At 43.2% G+C, this 16,654-nt stretch overlaps 1 protein-coding gene across 6 annotated transcripts in view; it reads left to right on the plus strand.

Moving 5' to 3' along the window:
• The window catches only part of gnaz (guanine nucleotide binding protein (G protein), alpha z polypeptide), a 50,428-nt gene extending 37,380 nt beyond the window's left edge, over positions 1-13,048 (plus strand). For all 6 annotated transcript variants that reach the window (XM_076284091.1, XM_076284096.1, XM_076284093.1 and 3 more), the window contains exon 3: positions 12,692-13,048. In XM_076284091.1, coding sequence (XP_076140206.1) covers positions 12,692-13,036 — 345 coding nt within the window. In that variant the 3' untranslated portion in view covers positions 13,037-13,048. The remainder of the gene's footprint in view (positions 1-12,691) is intronic.
• The last annotated feature ends 3,606 nt before the right edge of the window (positions 13,049-16,654 follow it).

Raw genomic sequence — 16,654 nt, forward strand, 5'->3', positions numbered from 1 at the left:
GGCAAAACCTTATTGGAATAGTAGGCTAGAAGCTAATGTAATAGTGTTATTTGATGCGATTTTCCGTGATATTTTAGAGGAGGCTGAGCTTGCCCTGTAGTCTTAGAGCAATCGCCTCTGGCACACACAAACATCAACACAGACGGACACATACATCGTCACTAATCTCAAAGAGGACGGAAACAGACCATGGCATCTTTAAACACACATGCACACACACACACACACACACACACACATTCCACATGCAGATGCACACACACAAACACAAGCTAAAAACCACCACTACCACAGCCAAAACCTTCCCTATAGCTGTTAACTGCAGCACATTGAACCCTCTCCGGGTCACCCTCCAGTCAGCGTTCTCGACGGCTGGCAATTACGGCGATCTCATTTCATACCCCCCCCCCCCCCCCCCCCCCCCCGACACACAGAGTGACATTCCGAAGCGCACATCAGCATGGAGTATCAATTAGCGCGTGCAGGTTATAAATAAAGCGGGGTGGCGCGAGGAGACGCTGGTGGGGTGGGCGAGAGGTGGCGGAAACGCACCGGAGTGATAATTGAGTTCAGAGTGTCGAGGTGTCAGAGCGTACCTGCGAGAATTCCCCCACAGCACGAGGGACACTGTCAGCAGCGCCAGCAGCGGCCGCGGCCTGGAAGGAAGTGAGAAGTGTCACTTTTTATTTTTAAAAAAATAATAAAGTGGGTCTGTGTGTGCTTGTGTGTGTGTGTGTGTGTGTGTGTGTGTGTGTGTGTGTGTGTCTTTTTTTGTGTGTTTGTGTGTGTGTGTGTGTGTGTGTGTGTGTGTGTGTGTGTGTGTGTGTGCGCGCGTGCATATATGTAGATATAAATATGTCCATCCATGTGTGTGTGTGTGTGTGTAATTGAAGAAGAGAGATGGATAGAGGGAGCTATCTCGGGGTGGAGGAAATGATGAGAGGAAATTAGATCCTCACACACACACATACACACACCCACACACATGCACACACACATACACACACACACAGACACACAGGCATACACACACACACACACACGCACGGGCATACACACTCACACACACAGGCATACACACACACAGACACAGGCATACACACACACAGACACAAAGGCATACACACGCACGCACACACACACATACACACAGACTGACACACAGGCATACACACACACAGACACAAAGGCACACACACACACACACACACACACACAGACACTCAGTCTCAGCAAGTATTTGATGAAACTAGTTGCTGATATAGTAGTAGTTACTGATATAGTAGCTTCTGAAAAGTCCTGCCCCTGCACACTATTCATGCCCAGTGTCTTTACTCTATAAAGCAAGTCATACTGTATGATACAGACACACTGTACTCTCAGAATGGCCATAGGCCTTTCCACTGATGTTAATGCAGGTCATGAAAAAGGTCATGAGAATCTCATACCACCAAAGCATTGAAAACAGAATACCTTTTAATGTATAATTATTTTTGTCCCAAAATGGCCCCCACATTTACCGCTCCCTGTACTTTTGTTTTCTTAAGTATTTTTAAAAGCAAGTACTTCTGTACTTTCACAACTGTACAACTCAAGTAAGCATTAGGCTCAGCAACTCACTTGTACTGGACTAATATTTGACAAGGTGTATCTATACTTTGACTTTAGTAAAGGAATTGTACTTTGTGCAATTTGTCCACCTTTGTTCACTCATTGATTGTGTACATGCCCTTTAGCATCCTGGTTATGGAGCTTATCCTAATTTTAATCATATTCAGGATATGGTGTTTACATGAGCACCGAGATATTTGGTTCTTAATATCCCTGTATACATGATGATTACTAGTATCCCAGTTGCCAAGTTCCATTAGCACAGTCATGTGTGTTTGCATGAGGAACCGCGATAAGGTGTATACATGGAACCATGTCCTGGGTTCGGACTACTCCAGCTAGCATAACCGGATTTCTCAAAACCGAGATAATGACTTTTCCGGGATTCTAAAATCGGGATGTGATGTTTACATGTGCCAACACATACACTGAATTACTTAATATGCATATTAACACAGTCAATCACTCACACATACACTCACTGACTCACCTCCTAACTATCCCTAACTTTTAGTTCAGTGGGTATGGCATCTCAGTAGGTGATATTGCCTGTGTGTTTGCCTTCACAGAAGAAAAAAAAATCTAATTAACAAAGCAGCAGTTGTGAAAAAAGAAAAAGCAGAGGTGAGAGAGAGAGGAAGAGAGAGAGAGGGAGAGAGAGAGAGGGAGAGAGAGGTGGGAACGACAGAAAGGGAAGCTGAGAGGAGAGGAGCAGATGGAGAAGAGGAGAGACAGGACAGAGTGATAATGAAAAAGGGGAGACACACACACACACACACACACACACACTCGCACATATACTCATGCACACCCATGTGTATGCACACATATACACACACACTAATACATAAACACACATAGGTCAACACCCTTCAAATTTCGGATTTTTGAGATTCCCAAAAACCTATATAACTCACACTCACATCCACTTTTACTTTACGTTGTAAAATAACATAAAGTCAACATAATTTGAGGTTCCACTGCACGTTTTAGCGTGCGCTGACTACCAACATAAGAGTGAGTGTCGCTTAAACACACCAGTGTCGCAGAGAAAGCTCGCCTCTAAGTGTTGTGGATGACTGCGCGCTCCTATGTGACGAGGCCAGGCCGCACACAGTCATCCATGCATGGTATACGCAGGCACTCAGGCACTGAGGTATGTAATGTTGCAGTCAGTGCAAAATAGTGGCATGACGACAGGAGGGCTGGGCTTTTAGCATACACTTCAGCCTCACATAAGGCTCCTGTCTGGGAAATTAATATAAAAGCTATCACCTACTGAAAGTAGGTCTTCGACATTAGAAGGGTCATTTTATTTAGTTAAATAGTGATTACATTTGGAAGCGTGATTGAATTTTATTTTTTTCTTTAGTCCTTTTGTCTGTCGATTTTTTCTCTCTCTCTTTTTGTTGCTCCCATCTCTCTCTTAAAAAAAGAGGATTGCCATGGTAACTGTATCCTAGCAACAGGTGAGGCAAACGCTCCTAATCCATGGATGTTGACAATGAGCAGTGACTGTATGTGTGTGTGTGTGTGTGTGTGTGTGTGTGTGTGTGTGTTTTATTGCTCTCTGCAACGAAGAGATCCAGGCATGACATGGAGGAAAGGAAAATGGGTGTATTCTTTATAGGGAGAGGGAGAAGGGGGATGGGGGGTTGAGGGATCTCAGGTGGTTGCCATGGCTCAGACAGGTTGCGTGTGTGTGTGTGTCTGTGTGTGTGTGTGTGTGTGTGTCTGTGTGTGTGTGTTCTGGGGACGCTTAGTTCTCTGTTGCATGCAAATGGTTTGCATGCAGCTCACGATGCTGAGCAGCACAGAGCAAGGGTATGGGGTGGTGGAGGCCGTATTTCCCCACTGCAGCAGAGGAGCAAATCACTCAGCAACACAACCCCGTCAGAACCATTTTAAAGAGTAAAATACCTTCATGCATATTTTTCAATACATATTTTAATGACATCCAAGATCATGTTCAGTGAAGAATGTAAAATAAAAGGCTCACTACCTTGGAGCAGGTTTGTGCTTGATTTCAAGGGCATGTTACAGTTAGCTATGAACGTCTTTGAAAACCTTCTCTCCTTTGCCAGTCAGTGATGTGAAGTGGTCTAGCTTATTGTGTCCCTCCACAGGTTTGAATCTAGTCATTAATGGCACACACGAAAAATGATTTGCAACATGTTGAAAATGTGCACAGGTTTAAAAACGTCCTAAAAATAATTGCTCTCGGGGACCCCCTACAGTTCAGTTGAAAAGCACAATTGTCTGTTACTACTGTAAAAACTTCTCACGGAACAGCGCAATACATGTGCATTTGCAGTGTTTCCACATTTCTAATGTATGAATGTTTATACAGTTGACCTGTTGCCTGTTGAACTGTTAACCTTTTTCAAATGTTAAAACCTGGCTGTGTTAACCTTAAAGCAGTACTCAACACTGACTACTGTCAAACTTTTAAAATCATTACATGAATTAAGATTATGAACATGTCATTTTAAATAACAAACATGTAGTTTTAAATATACATATAACCCTATTGTAATCATGAACATTTCCATAAGTAACTGTAATTTAATTACACATTTTCCCAGTAACTGTAATGGATTACAGTTACATTTATTTTGTAATTAAATTACACTAACGTTTGGGGTCACAGAAATTTCCATTCATTATAGACAGAATTAGCCTGACGAGCCAGACCCACATTAAAATGTAGGGTCTGGGCACTCACCGTTCGCAGTACTCAGTCCGAGGGGCGGGATAATCGGTTGTCTTTCAAATTCCCTCTGCACGCAATAGGACAGCGCTGAGTCCCATGCGTTTTCCCACCAGCGGAGCTAGTTGGCTAGTTCAAACTTTTGCCAACTTAAAACAAGCTTAAGGGACTGTACGATATTTACCGGGGTGAAAGGCCTAAGAGAATTTTTTAAGCCTTAGGGGAAGGCCCAGGAGAAATGTTTTGGCCTGGGGGGAGGGCCGAGGAAAATTATTTTTTCCTGATCCATGATATTTTTTTCCCCTGAACAATGATCCGTTTTCGATATTTTAAAAGGTTTGTAGGCCAAAACATGATTCACGTCTCTTTGACAGAGTGGGCGAGTCGCAACCCTACCTGAATTTCCCACAACCCCCCTCATAAGCTTGCAGGTCACACGCGGTTATGAGTCATAAACAAAATATTTTAATGATATTCGGGTCATTTGCGGGCGGGTCAGTTAAAATTAATTCAATATATATTTTCTACAAATAGGCCTACTTAAAATACCACGAGAAGGCTAGCATCAATACAGTAAAGCATCAATACAGTAAAGTCAACAGTAAAGAAGCTGAAGACGCGAGTTAAAATAATAAAGACACCCCTTCAGGAAAAGCGATATAGGCATATTGGAAATATTGGGAAAAGTTCTTAAAGAAGATGACAGTAGTACAAGTTATGGTCTATGTAGGCCTACTTCTTGTGAAGCCATTTAAAAGTATGACAGCCGAAACGGGCAGCCTGCAGGAATAAATGTTACGGCACAGACTACACAGCCATATCTACCGGTATGTATAGGTTCGCGCATGCATAAAAGTTACCTTAGTTCGTTGTGTTTGTGACTTTAAACAGTGGATGTGCTTTAGTAAAGCTTTGTGCTTCATTCAGCATTTTAAACGAGTTCTTACGCTAACGTTTTGACCAGCAATGTATCTCTCTTGCCTACCTTGCCTCACCATTTCTGTTTTCGAAAGAAAGATGTATGTCCATGGCCAAATCTTATCCTAGTGTTCTAATCTTTGGTGGTTGCGTGCGTGCTCTTATTCTCATTCTCTCTCCTGCGCAAACATTATGTCCTGCATGCCTGCTGCGTGTAGTTCTACTGCATAACGTTTCGCAAATAAATTTGTTTGTTTTACAGAAATGGACTACTGTCACACTGCATGCAGGCTATAACCAAAAGCACACATTTTGTAAATAAGCGGGTCTGATCGTGGGTCGGGTATAATTTTGGCCTAATTAATATTCGTGGTCCGAGTTGCGGTCAGGTTGATTAAAATATCGGGCAACCGCGGGCCGCTTGTGACCAAACCCGCGCAACACTGGTGTGTGTAGCCTACCCGTGTGTGCATGTGTGCTGGCCGTTTTAACCTTGTAAACGTAATTTTTCGACCAGTTTTATTTGATTCACGTAGGGGGGAGGGCCTAGGAGAAATTTTTTGAGCAAAAATGGAATCAAAATGGAAAAAAAAATTTGACCAGGGAGGAGGGCCAGGCAGAACAATATCGTACAGTCCCTAACTCATGTCCCACTGTTGGCCAACACAGCAACATCCATCTTTTTTGTTTTCAAGTAGCAGGGAATTCAAGCCAAACCGTTGCAACTCTGCCATCAATCATTATGTTAAGCCCGCCTAACGACTCAATATACGATTTGATTGGCCTGATAGAAGTTTTCGAGCTCACAAGCCAACGGAGAGTTGCTAGACTAGCCCTGGCTGCCGCTAGGGTGCGTCTAGATTTCTAGGCTAAGACAGAATACCAACTGAGATGAGTTCCATACCGGTAATTAGCTAACCTACCAGCTAAACGGCTTGACATCTTGAATTACTTGGCTTATGAACATAAACTGAGGAATTGTTGTCAACTTTTCACGATCAGACATTTATTGTCATCATTTGTAGGCCTACTCAACAATGCACATTGCTTGCCAGCTAACTCCACCTACAAGCCTACAAGTTACATATTATATTGGAAACGCTAATTTAAGGGGGAAACAAAAACTCTTTGGTGCTGCTTTAAGGATGAAAGCCTATGAGGACTCAGGTGTGTCATTAGGGTGAATGCATAACATTGAGATGAGATTCCATTTTTGCAATCCTGAAGTGGGTATTTGTTTTCTTAGTCAGTAGCCCCAGTGTAATTTGAACAGCAACCAACTAAATGAAAGGTTGGGTTAAACAAGTCTTAAATCTCATTTAGCCATGCACGTGTAAAAACCTAATTTCAGTTAAATCCTTGCTTGGTACACATAATGTATTTGCTATGATAAGAACATGACACTTCTAGACAAATTAATGTGTCATCTTTTTTAATTAAAATTCACTGGCAAAACAAAACATGAGCTTGATAAAAAACATTGTCAGCTTTATTTAATGAATACTCTGTTGGTTCTGTTTATTAACGAATGGCAGTCATTTTTGGTATTGTTGCTACAGGTGTTTTAGAAAATAATCTGTTTGAATAAAAGGTTTCAGCAGTGCAAGTACTGTACAGTGATCTCTGATTTACTTTGCTGAAGGAGCCGAATCATCCGAAGACGATGAACAGTATCACCTCCAAGCACATTAGTGTTTAAATCGAAAAGCCATTCGGTTAAATCAGAAGCACCTTCAGGCTCTACAGAGTATTTCCACCTCTCCTTAAAATTCAACGCACACATTCAATGCATACTACCATTATGCAGGGATCTATCTACTACAATTTCTCCCTTTCATCTTTTTTCTTTTCTTTTTTCTTTCATCTTCCTTTTTTTTTGGGAGGGGGAAATATAGTGGAATAAGGCGAGGCTTCGCTCGCCGTCTCTATTGAATGTTAAATAGAATTCTGTTCTGGGGGAAGTCTCTTCCCACTCCAGTGATTAGTATTTACTGGAAACAAAGCATTAGAGCTCTCTGGAAGCCTCTCATTAATACTTGAGCTTAATTAATGGTTGCGAGAGTAAGGGGAAGGGGGGCAGAGAGTAGAAGGAGAGAAGGAGAGAGGGGAGAAGAGAGGGAGAGATGAAGGCTGACAGGAGAAGAGAGGAGAGAGGGAGTTGAAGGGAGGGAGAGAGAGAGCGAGAGCTGGAGGGAGCTCGTGGGGTGGGAAGGACTCATGCAGCGCTCTGCTTCACGTCTTGGGGGTGATGGAGGAGAGAAGAAAAGGTGTGGTGAAAGTGGTGGTGATGGTGTGTACGAGAGGCCATGTAGGACGGACATATAAGAATTGGAACACTTGTACATAGTACACACATACCGAATCTACATGACTGTAGGCTACTGATTTACAATCCATAGAAATCAAATGCTGACGTGTCAGCTATACACAACTATACGACATTCCAATGAGCCAGAGTTCTTTAGAAATGTAATGTGTGCATGTGCATGTCTGTCTGTTTATTATTTGTGCATGAATAGTAAACGTGTGCATTGTGGTGGAGGTTTGTGGCTGAATGTGCATCTGATGGGTAGTAGTGGGCAAAAGGTATAAGTAAGAAGTAAAAAGTAAAAGGTATTTGAACTATTTTCAACATCTCACATTATCACATTACTTTGTCTCTCTCTCACTGCCCTATTCAATCAATTATTTTCTCCATCCTTCTCTCTCTCTCCTTCTCTTTCTCTCTCCTTCTCTCTCTCTCTGTCTTTCTCACGATGGATCTTGTGATTTGCTCAGAGCGCCTCAGTGTTTAGTGTAACCTTTAAAACAGCGACCCAGTCATCTTGTCAGGCCCCTCCTTCGGTCACAAGCTGAAGCTACACACCACATGCCTGCTGTCAGTGTGTGCATGCAGAGACACACACATTCACACACACACACACACACACACACACATGCACCAACACACGCACGCACACTCACACACACAGAGATGCACACTCACACACACACACACACACACACACACACACACACACACAGAGAGAGACAGAGAGAGAGAGAGAGAGAGAGAGAGACATACAGGCACATGTACACATGAACATGCACTCACCCCCTCCACACACACAAGGATTGGCACATGGCACGCTTGAATGCACACACATGCATGCATGGATGCTTCATGTGGGACCATTCACACACACACACACACACACACACACACACACACACACACACACACACACACACACACACACACACACACACACACACACACACTAGCACATTTTCTCCCTGCAGCCTCACATGCACATGAATAGCATACTATCTGATATCTGGCTTAGACCATCTCACATTGTGCACAGAAATACCTCTTAGTCTTAGGAGGCTGAAAGAAGCCTCAACTTCTTACATAATAGTAGATGTTTTTAGTACAGGGTGTATACAGTAGAAGCCATATGTTAGTCATATTAACATTGTTACAATGTTAACAATGTTAACAGAATTAGGCTAACTAGAACTCTATTTCAGAATATCCTTGAATGCAAAATGTGCATGCAAATATGTCAATAATCTTTTAGGTCATGTTCCATTCCCTTGGAGCTGATGACAATGCCCCTTGTAATATAAGTGACATATGTAAGTCACTTTGGATAGAAGCGTCTGCTAACTGAATAAATAAATGTAAAATAAAAATGAAAATGTATGGCTTTGGGCCAAAGAGGTGCTAAATAGCTAAATGTAGTACATGAAAATGTGAAGTTACTGAAAACTGGAAATGAAGCTAGTTGGAAGCCTTAGGTGTTTAGCGTTCTAGTCAGCATGCTTACATTGGACCACTTAGTCTTCAACCATGAAATGATCAGATTGGTGTTTTTTTGTTTGTTTGTTTTTTTTACTCTGAACCCAGGTGTGGTTTGTAGCTCACCAGGTCAAAGAAGAACAGGGTCAGGTTGCTATCAACACACCAAGATGGCTGCGTTAGGCCACCTAGGGAGAGTGCTGATCCATGCTGATAAAAATACCATACATCTGGGGTACAGTGTATCTGTGATAGTCACTTTGGACACACAAGCAAACACACACACACACACACACACACACATACACACACACACACACACACACACACACACACCTATCACATGATTGATCAGCAGACCATTGGGTGCATTTAGTAAATATCCACATCCTGCTTTGTGTCATTATGTTATGAGGCTTAAGTGAACTGTTGTACAGTATAGAGTACAGTGCCGGTGTATGGAGCCTAAATCTGTACGTGTTGGCCCTTGGCTCTGGTGGTGCTGTGGGTGTTTATTTTTTTCCTGGGAGGGCCTGCTGTTCCTGGGCTCGGGGGCCATTTGTCAGGGTGGGCTGTGGAGAATCCATTCAGCCAGCGTCCCCGCGAGGAGGCCCAACAGGAGGCCTGGTGATTGAGAGCCTGTACTTTGGAGGGGGAGCGCTCCCATATGCATAAGCTTAGCTCACCAGAGCAGAACACTGGCAGTGTGGCTCACAACGGAACCCCCACACAGAGTTCTACACTCAGGCTACGTTTATACGGTGACGATGAAAAGAGAAGACGCAGAAGTGGCGTCTCGTCTTAATTTTTTTTATTCACGTTTAGACGAGCATTCTCAGGGGGAAATCTTTGTTTATATGAAGACGCAAGAGTATGTGATATTCGATTGGATATGCATTCTAGACCGCTGGGTGGTGGTGTGATAGAACCCCGGTACGTCACGCGCAGACATTCTAATTTCACAGTTTAGCCAGAGAGGTAATCAAGGATCTTTGGTTTAGCCGTTTAGACGGAGACGCAACCCGGGTCGTCTTCAAAACTCTACACTCTGGAAGGAGTCTTCAGATTTTTGCGTCTTCCAGCCCCGATGGCGGGGTCGCCGTGTAAACGAAAGGCACTTATGATAAAATATTTTGTCATCTTCCTTCGCAATCGTTCTCGTATAAACGGCCCCTCAGAGATAGAATTTAGAGTGTTTTATGGATATTCAGTGGGTTCTAGATTACTGGCAAGAACCATACTTGTATGACTCGACAGTCATATGTCATCAGTCATAACATGTTTATGACCGGGTTGCACAGGTCTTATGATGATTGAGGCTACACACAAAGCCATGGCATAAAAACATTTGTTTATGGTATGGCACCTTGTTTTCACCCTGCATTGACAGATAAAAATAAGGGCCTTGTATCACATAATAGTTGCCTCCAGCTTTGCTGTACAGCAACATACAGTATACACATTATATGGAACAGTTTGCTGGCGTCATGGGAGTCATCTCAAGTTCAGGACAGTGCTTCACTTGTGACAGATGTTGCTTCCTAAGGTTACTGGTTAAGGGGTGTGTGCATGTGTGTGTGTGTGTGTGTGTGACCCTCGTGTGACTGCTGTCCTTCCCATTGCCCTATGACTGACAATGTAAACAGTATCTCCATGTGATCTTGTGGCAAAAGTTTATGTGAGGCCTTCCTCTCCTCTCCAGAGAGAATATGGTGTTAAAAAGTCTTACGCAATACAATAGTTTTGTGGTGGCCTAGACTAGCTTACAGATTTACAGACTCTGGCAGTTAGGTAGCCACGACATTTCTTAAGCACCCACAAATTAAACACACAAATTCCTCCTTGTAGATCTCTCAACTCGTACACTTAAACCTTGAGACTCCAGGAGGAGCAAAACAAACTCTTTCTTTTTTTGCCCCCCCCCCCCTTATCGCAAGTAGAGTGAGTGAGTGAGTGTGTCCGTTTAGTGTCCAACATGCTCTGTGGCGTTGGTGGCGGAGGTCAGGTGGATTTGTCATCGCCACCCATGTGTTAGACTTGAAGGGCAGGCCACTCTCAGCAGGCATCTGTTGTCACTGTGGAGGCTGAGTTGTTGAATGTGCTCATTCAGCTTAGCTTAGCTTATCTTAGCGTGCACTGAGGCAGCAACAGGCTATTGGATAAATGACTTCATTTCTAACGCTTCAGTGTGTGAGAAAACTCAACTGTCTGTCAAACGAGGCTCTTACTGTTATAATGCGACCACACTTAGTGGAACTCGTTGTATAAATGTGATGTTTTGTCATCTACTATAACTTTTCAGGAGATTGAAAGCATGTCTTTTGAACTCTCAGGCCTTTATTGTCAAACCCATCAAGACCTCTGATGATCAAAACCGATTATACCAACAAAACATGACTTTTTATTCAGCATTTTTGATAATGTTGCTCTTTTGCTGTTCTTTATATTTACGAATATAGATTATGCACAGCCCTTATGTGAAAAAGTTTTATCGGCTCTATCTGAACGCCATTTTCTCAACGTTATGTTCCCGACAAACAACAGACAGAGAACTTATAACAAGAAATGAAGTTTGGCTGATGAATGTAGGATCACAGGGAGAGAGAGCGATATGGGCAATGTCTCAAACCGCCTACTTGCACACTTCAAATACTTAGTTTAAGTATATAGTGCAGATATTGGGACAATACTAACCATCGAAAAGTGGGCACAATGCAAGTAGGCGCTCAGTGTACACTAGCAATATGCGGTTAGAGACACAGCGATGGAGGCATGATGTAGAGAGGGAAAGGGGCAGTTCAAGTTTGGGTCTCTGAGTGAATTAAGCTGCTTGAGTGTGTTGACACAACACAAGGCAGTGAGCACAGATCTGGCTAGTGTGTGCTGACTGGTTATCTTTCTACGTGTGTGTGTGAGTGTGTGTGTACATATGGGTAGGTGAGCAGGTGGTATGCTTACCTTACTCTCCCCCCACAAACTTCTTTGGGTCAATTGCAGTGTTTATATATACAACAACCTTGTTGGTTCTTGCTATATTCAGAAATGTTACCGTTTAAACTGAATACAGGTGCACAGCTGCAATGGCATCACAAACTTTATTAATAGAAAAGAAAATTAGAAAAGATAAAAAGTTACTTTATCTATTTCTACATACCTGATTGACTGAGTGACTACATATAAATCACTGGATTAAAGAGGTGATTGTTCACGGGTAATGTGGGTGCAGTTTTTTGGAGATGTGAATGGTCTTTGTGTGGTCTCCTTGTCTTATTCTGCCGTAGGTCTCATAAGTGCAGTGGCTGGTACTGGCCTCTGATGCACATGCACACTAAAAACAGCACCAAGTCACTGTGTCCTCTGTGCCAAATTATTGCTCCTATTTCTCTTTGGAAATTGTAGCTGCACAATGAAAATGACATCAAGGTTTATGGGTTAAGGGTTGTAAAGGACGAGAGTGGCATATTTTAGGTATGAAGGTGCCCTCTAGGTGAAGCCTATTGGTAAGAGAATCCAAAGTCAATGTACTGACTATGCAGGCCAATGCTATGCTGTATGTTACTAGTGGCTTACTGTATCAACCTTGTATGTTGGGGTTATTAATCACATGTTTTTTCTTCCCTGTCTTCTCCTCTCCTCTTTTCTCCTTTCCCTCCCTCTCTCTTCCTCAGAGTCGCATGGCGGAGAGCTTGCGCCTCTTCGACTCGATCTGTAACAACAACTGGTTCACCAACACCTCGCTCATCCTCTTCCTCAACAAGAAGGACCTGCTGGCCGAGAAGATCAAGCGCATCCCGCTGACCGTCTGCTTCGCCGACTACAAGGGCCAGAACACCTACGAGGAGGCGGCCGTGTACGTGCAGCGCCAGTTCGAGGACCTCAACCGCAACAAAGAGACCAAGGAGATCTACTCGCACTTCACCTGCGCCACCGACACCAGCAACATCCAGTTTGTGTTCGACGCCGTCACGGACGTCATCATCCAGAACAATCTTAAGTATATCGGCCTCTGCTAGGACTTGGGGACTTCTGGGGAGGGGTGGGGGTCTGGGGGGGTAAGGGGTGGGGGGGGGGGGGGTAAGGGGTGGGGTGGGGTGGGTGAGGGTTGCAGCACGTGCATAGATGGAGGTTAGTGGCGGTAGTGCACTACTCCGGGTCTTTGGGTCACGGAGGCTCTTTGCAAAAATAACGCCTCCCCACCGACATGGGAGACAGACGGACAGAGAAAGAGATGGAGTGAAAAAAATGAGAAAAACAAGAAGATGAAAATGGAATGCGTATGAAAAAAAACGCTCCGTTCTCCGTCTGCTTCGTCTCTCTCTCTCTCTCTCTCAAGGTCAAGCGTGACGGGCGGGTGGCCGAGGGCGTGGGTGAGGGAGGAGTGATGGGACAGCGACCATCTTGTTTGAGTGATTGATGCAGAAAAGCCCTTGGGTCCACACATGATTTTTACTAGGTTGACATAAATGTGTTTGCACTGAATGAGTATATGCGTATGGAGACACACACATAAACACACACACACACACACACACACATGCGTACACACACACACACACACACACACACACACACACACATACACATGCACACACATATGCAATACACATAAACCACTCGACTTTATGTTTGTTCGCACACAAGGACTTGGGATCAATAGTCAAGAACCTGTTTGACTTGGAAACACTGGAAATTGAAGTCAAGCCACTCGCCTACTCCCAACCCCTACCCTGCCCCAACCCCGCCCAACACTCTAGTGATTTTGCTGCCAAACTGTGGATGCAGCAGCAGCAGCAGCAGCAGCACTTCAACGCCCTCCCATTCTCTGCCCCCACCTTTGGTCTCGCTCTGTCTTTTACCGTCTTTTTATTTGTCTGAGTTGAGTGAGCTGCTTTGTAAAATTATATTTTAAAAAAAGAAGTTTTAAAAGTTTTAAAACACAGTCTCTCCTATTGATCGAAGATGGGGGCTACAGTACCACTGGATTGGCAACACCATGGAGGACACAGGACTAAAGTCAAAGGTCATGTCAGCTGTCTCCATAGTAACGGTTTATAGTTTCATAAATTCTTTAATGATTTTTTCTCCATACACTGCATGGTCAATGCAAGAGCTTTTTAGTTGACCGTGTAACATTTTATTTGTTTTTAAAATGCTGTTAAAAGTACTCATTTGTCCTGCCTTTCACAGCCAGTGTGAAGACTTCAAAATGAGTGTTAACACTGGATAGTGTTAAAATAGCACAGACCATTCCAGTTTCCAATCAAAAATTAACTGTGCCAATTTTAATGTAAATAAAACAGGCCCACAAATCATGTTATTCTTTTGGTTTGTACTGAGAGCTGAGAGAAGAATTCAGAGTTGCATGATTTTCTTACTTTGCCACTTTAAAAGTTACAATACAATTTAGTTAAACTTGTTTTCTTACTGATTTTTTTGTTTTGTTTGTTTGTCTGTTTATTAAGACATACCCAAAATATAAGTCAAACACTGTGTACACTTGTACAGATGTTTTTCGAGAGGTATTTATTGAAAGAGCTGTATAAGTAAAGAGCAGAACTGAGCAGCCAGTGAGCCCCAACATGGTGAGTGAACTTATGAGAATCTATGCGAGACTGTAAACATGGGGGGAAAAAATGAAGAAAAAATATTATATGAACGAGCAAAAACAAATTTCTCTCATTTCAAAACACACCACGATTAAATGGACAGTGTCCCTTGGCATATTTGTGTAAATATTCTGTGGGGGTCGACTCTTTTGTGAAGAGAAAACAGGATCCATTAGGCCGGGCCGAAAGGAGGAATGAAAGAGGGAGCCAAAGGAAAGGAAAGAAAAGATAAGAAAGAGAAGGAAGAAACGAGGGACAGGCCAGTTCCACCTTCCTCATGTCCCTCCCCTTGTCCACCTGTGAGGACTCTGAGGATGCACTCTCCTCTTTGCTAAGGGCTTCGGGCTTGACTTGACAGGATGTCCACTTAAAACAACGACAGCAGCAACAACAACAACAACAACAACCTGAACGGTTTAGAAAAAAATAATATATATTACAAAAAATGAACAATAATAGTAAATAAAAATAATTATGCAAATTGTGCCTGGGCTAAGGATGTTTTTGTGAGGTAGTTTTGGGCAGAGTTGGTGTGGTGGTACACAATATCTGCTTGTGTGTGTGTGAGTGAATGTCTTACTTTTGCACTGTCATGCTTTTTATTAATATACAGCTGTTCATATTATATACTCCGTCAAATATGTTTATTCTGTATCCCTTCATAACTAATGAAATGTGCATCTCAATCCATTCAGTGGACCAGCAGTGCCATTGATTCATTTGATGGTGGTAATTTTCATAACCGTGTTTAACAGTATTTTATAAATGATAAAAATGAGATAGGCCTACATATCCAGCTTGCCCAATTCTGATGCCCATTTTAAGGGGCCTGGCCTTATCAATAATGATAAAAAAAGATGACTCTTTTTTAGACATTACAAATTCTAATAACATTTCATCTGATTGTGTCAGTGTTTCTTTCTTTAATATCAGATCAAATTAAATGTCCCTTGGCCAACAGTAGTACCACATTAAGCATTGTATGGACATTGTAATGTATAGCAATGGGCCTAATTTGACCATGAGCTGCTACCACTCATATCACTCACCTACAACTCAACCTGAAAGTGCGTGTGTGTGGGAGGGGGTGAGTTTTATACATGGAAGTTCACAGAAAGTTGTGCTCACAGCTTTGTGTTGCATCGGGTTTTGAATGATTTATTGGAAGAAGTTGCAAGCTGATGGGCCACCAGCCGCAGTGATGGAGAGCCGAAGAACCCCTGTGTGGCAAGCCGTGGCCTACTGGTTAGCACTTTGGACCTGTAACTGGAGGGTTGCCGGTTCAAACCCCGACCAGTAGGCACGGCTTAAGTGCCCTTGAGCAAGGCACCTAACCCCTCACTGCTCCCCGCCACCCGCAGCGCCGCTGTTGATGCAGGCAGCTCACTGCGCCGGGATTAGTGTGTGCTGCACCTCACTGTGTGTTCACTGTGTGCTGAGTGTGTTTTACTAATTCACGGATTGGGATAAATGCAGAGACCAAATTTCCCTCACGGGATCAAAAGAGTATATATACTTACTATACTATACTTCTCGCTCTCTCACACACACACACACAGACACACGCTCTCTCTCTCGCTCTCCCTGAGAGTTGTAATTATGTGCAATTATGCCATGGGTCATTACCACAACATGGTGTCTCTGAGGAGTACCTCACATACCTGCAAACTCACTGACAGTAGCTAGAATGCATAAAAAAACACCGGGAAAAACAGTGTTCAGTCCACCAAGTCATAAGCTATCGGCGCTGCGCAGCACCAGTTGTGATATTTATCTTACGGAGTGTAATCGTAGGTAATGTCATGTATGAAAACTAGTATTTTTAGGCAATACTATAAGTGCAAGTCCAGGGCAGCTGAGGTGTGGCGATGACATCATCGATACGCAAGCAGGATGTGCGGTTTCGCTGTCTAAACTAATTCAAACGGGCTACGGTTTCAGATTTTTCCAGACCAGGTTTCAAAAAAGTGTGGTTTCGGGCAGTGCGTTTACAGGATTCGTTTGGACGCTCGGCCAAGACGAAGC

Source organism: Alosa pseudoharengus, unplaced genomic scaffold (genome assembly GCF_046254945.1).
Source record: "Alosa pseudoharengus isolate Yale_2024_CS ecotype anadromous, Long Island Sound unplaced genomic scaffold, YU_APseudo_1.1 YU_APseudo_1.1_scf_14, whole genome shotgun sequence".
Taxonomy (NCBI): domain Eukaryota; kingdom Metazoa; phylum Chordata; class Actinopteri; order Clupeiformes; family Clupeidae; genus Alosa; species Alosa pseudoharengus.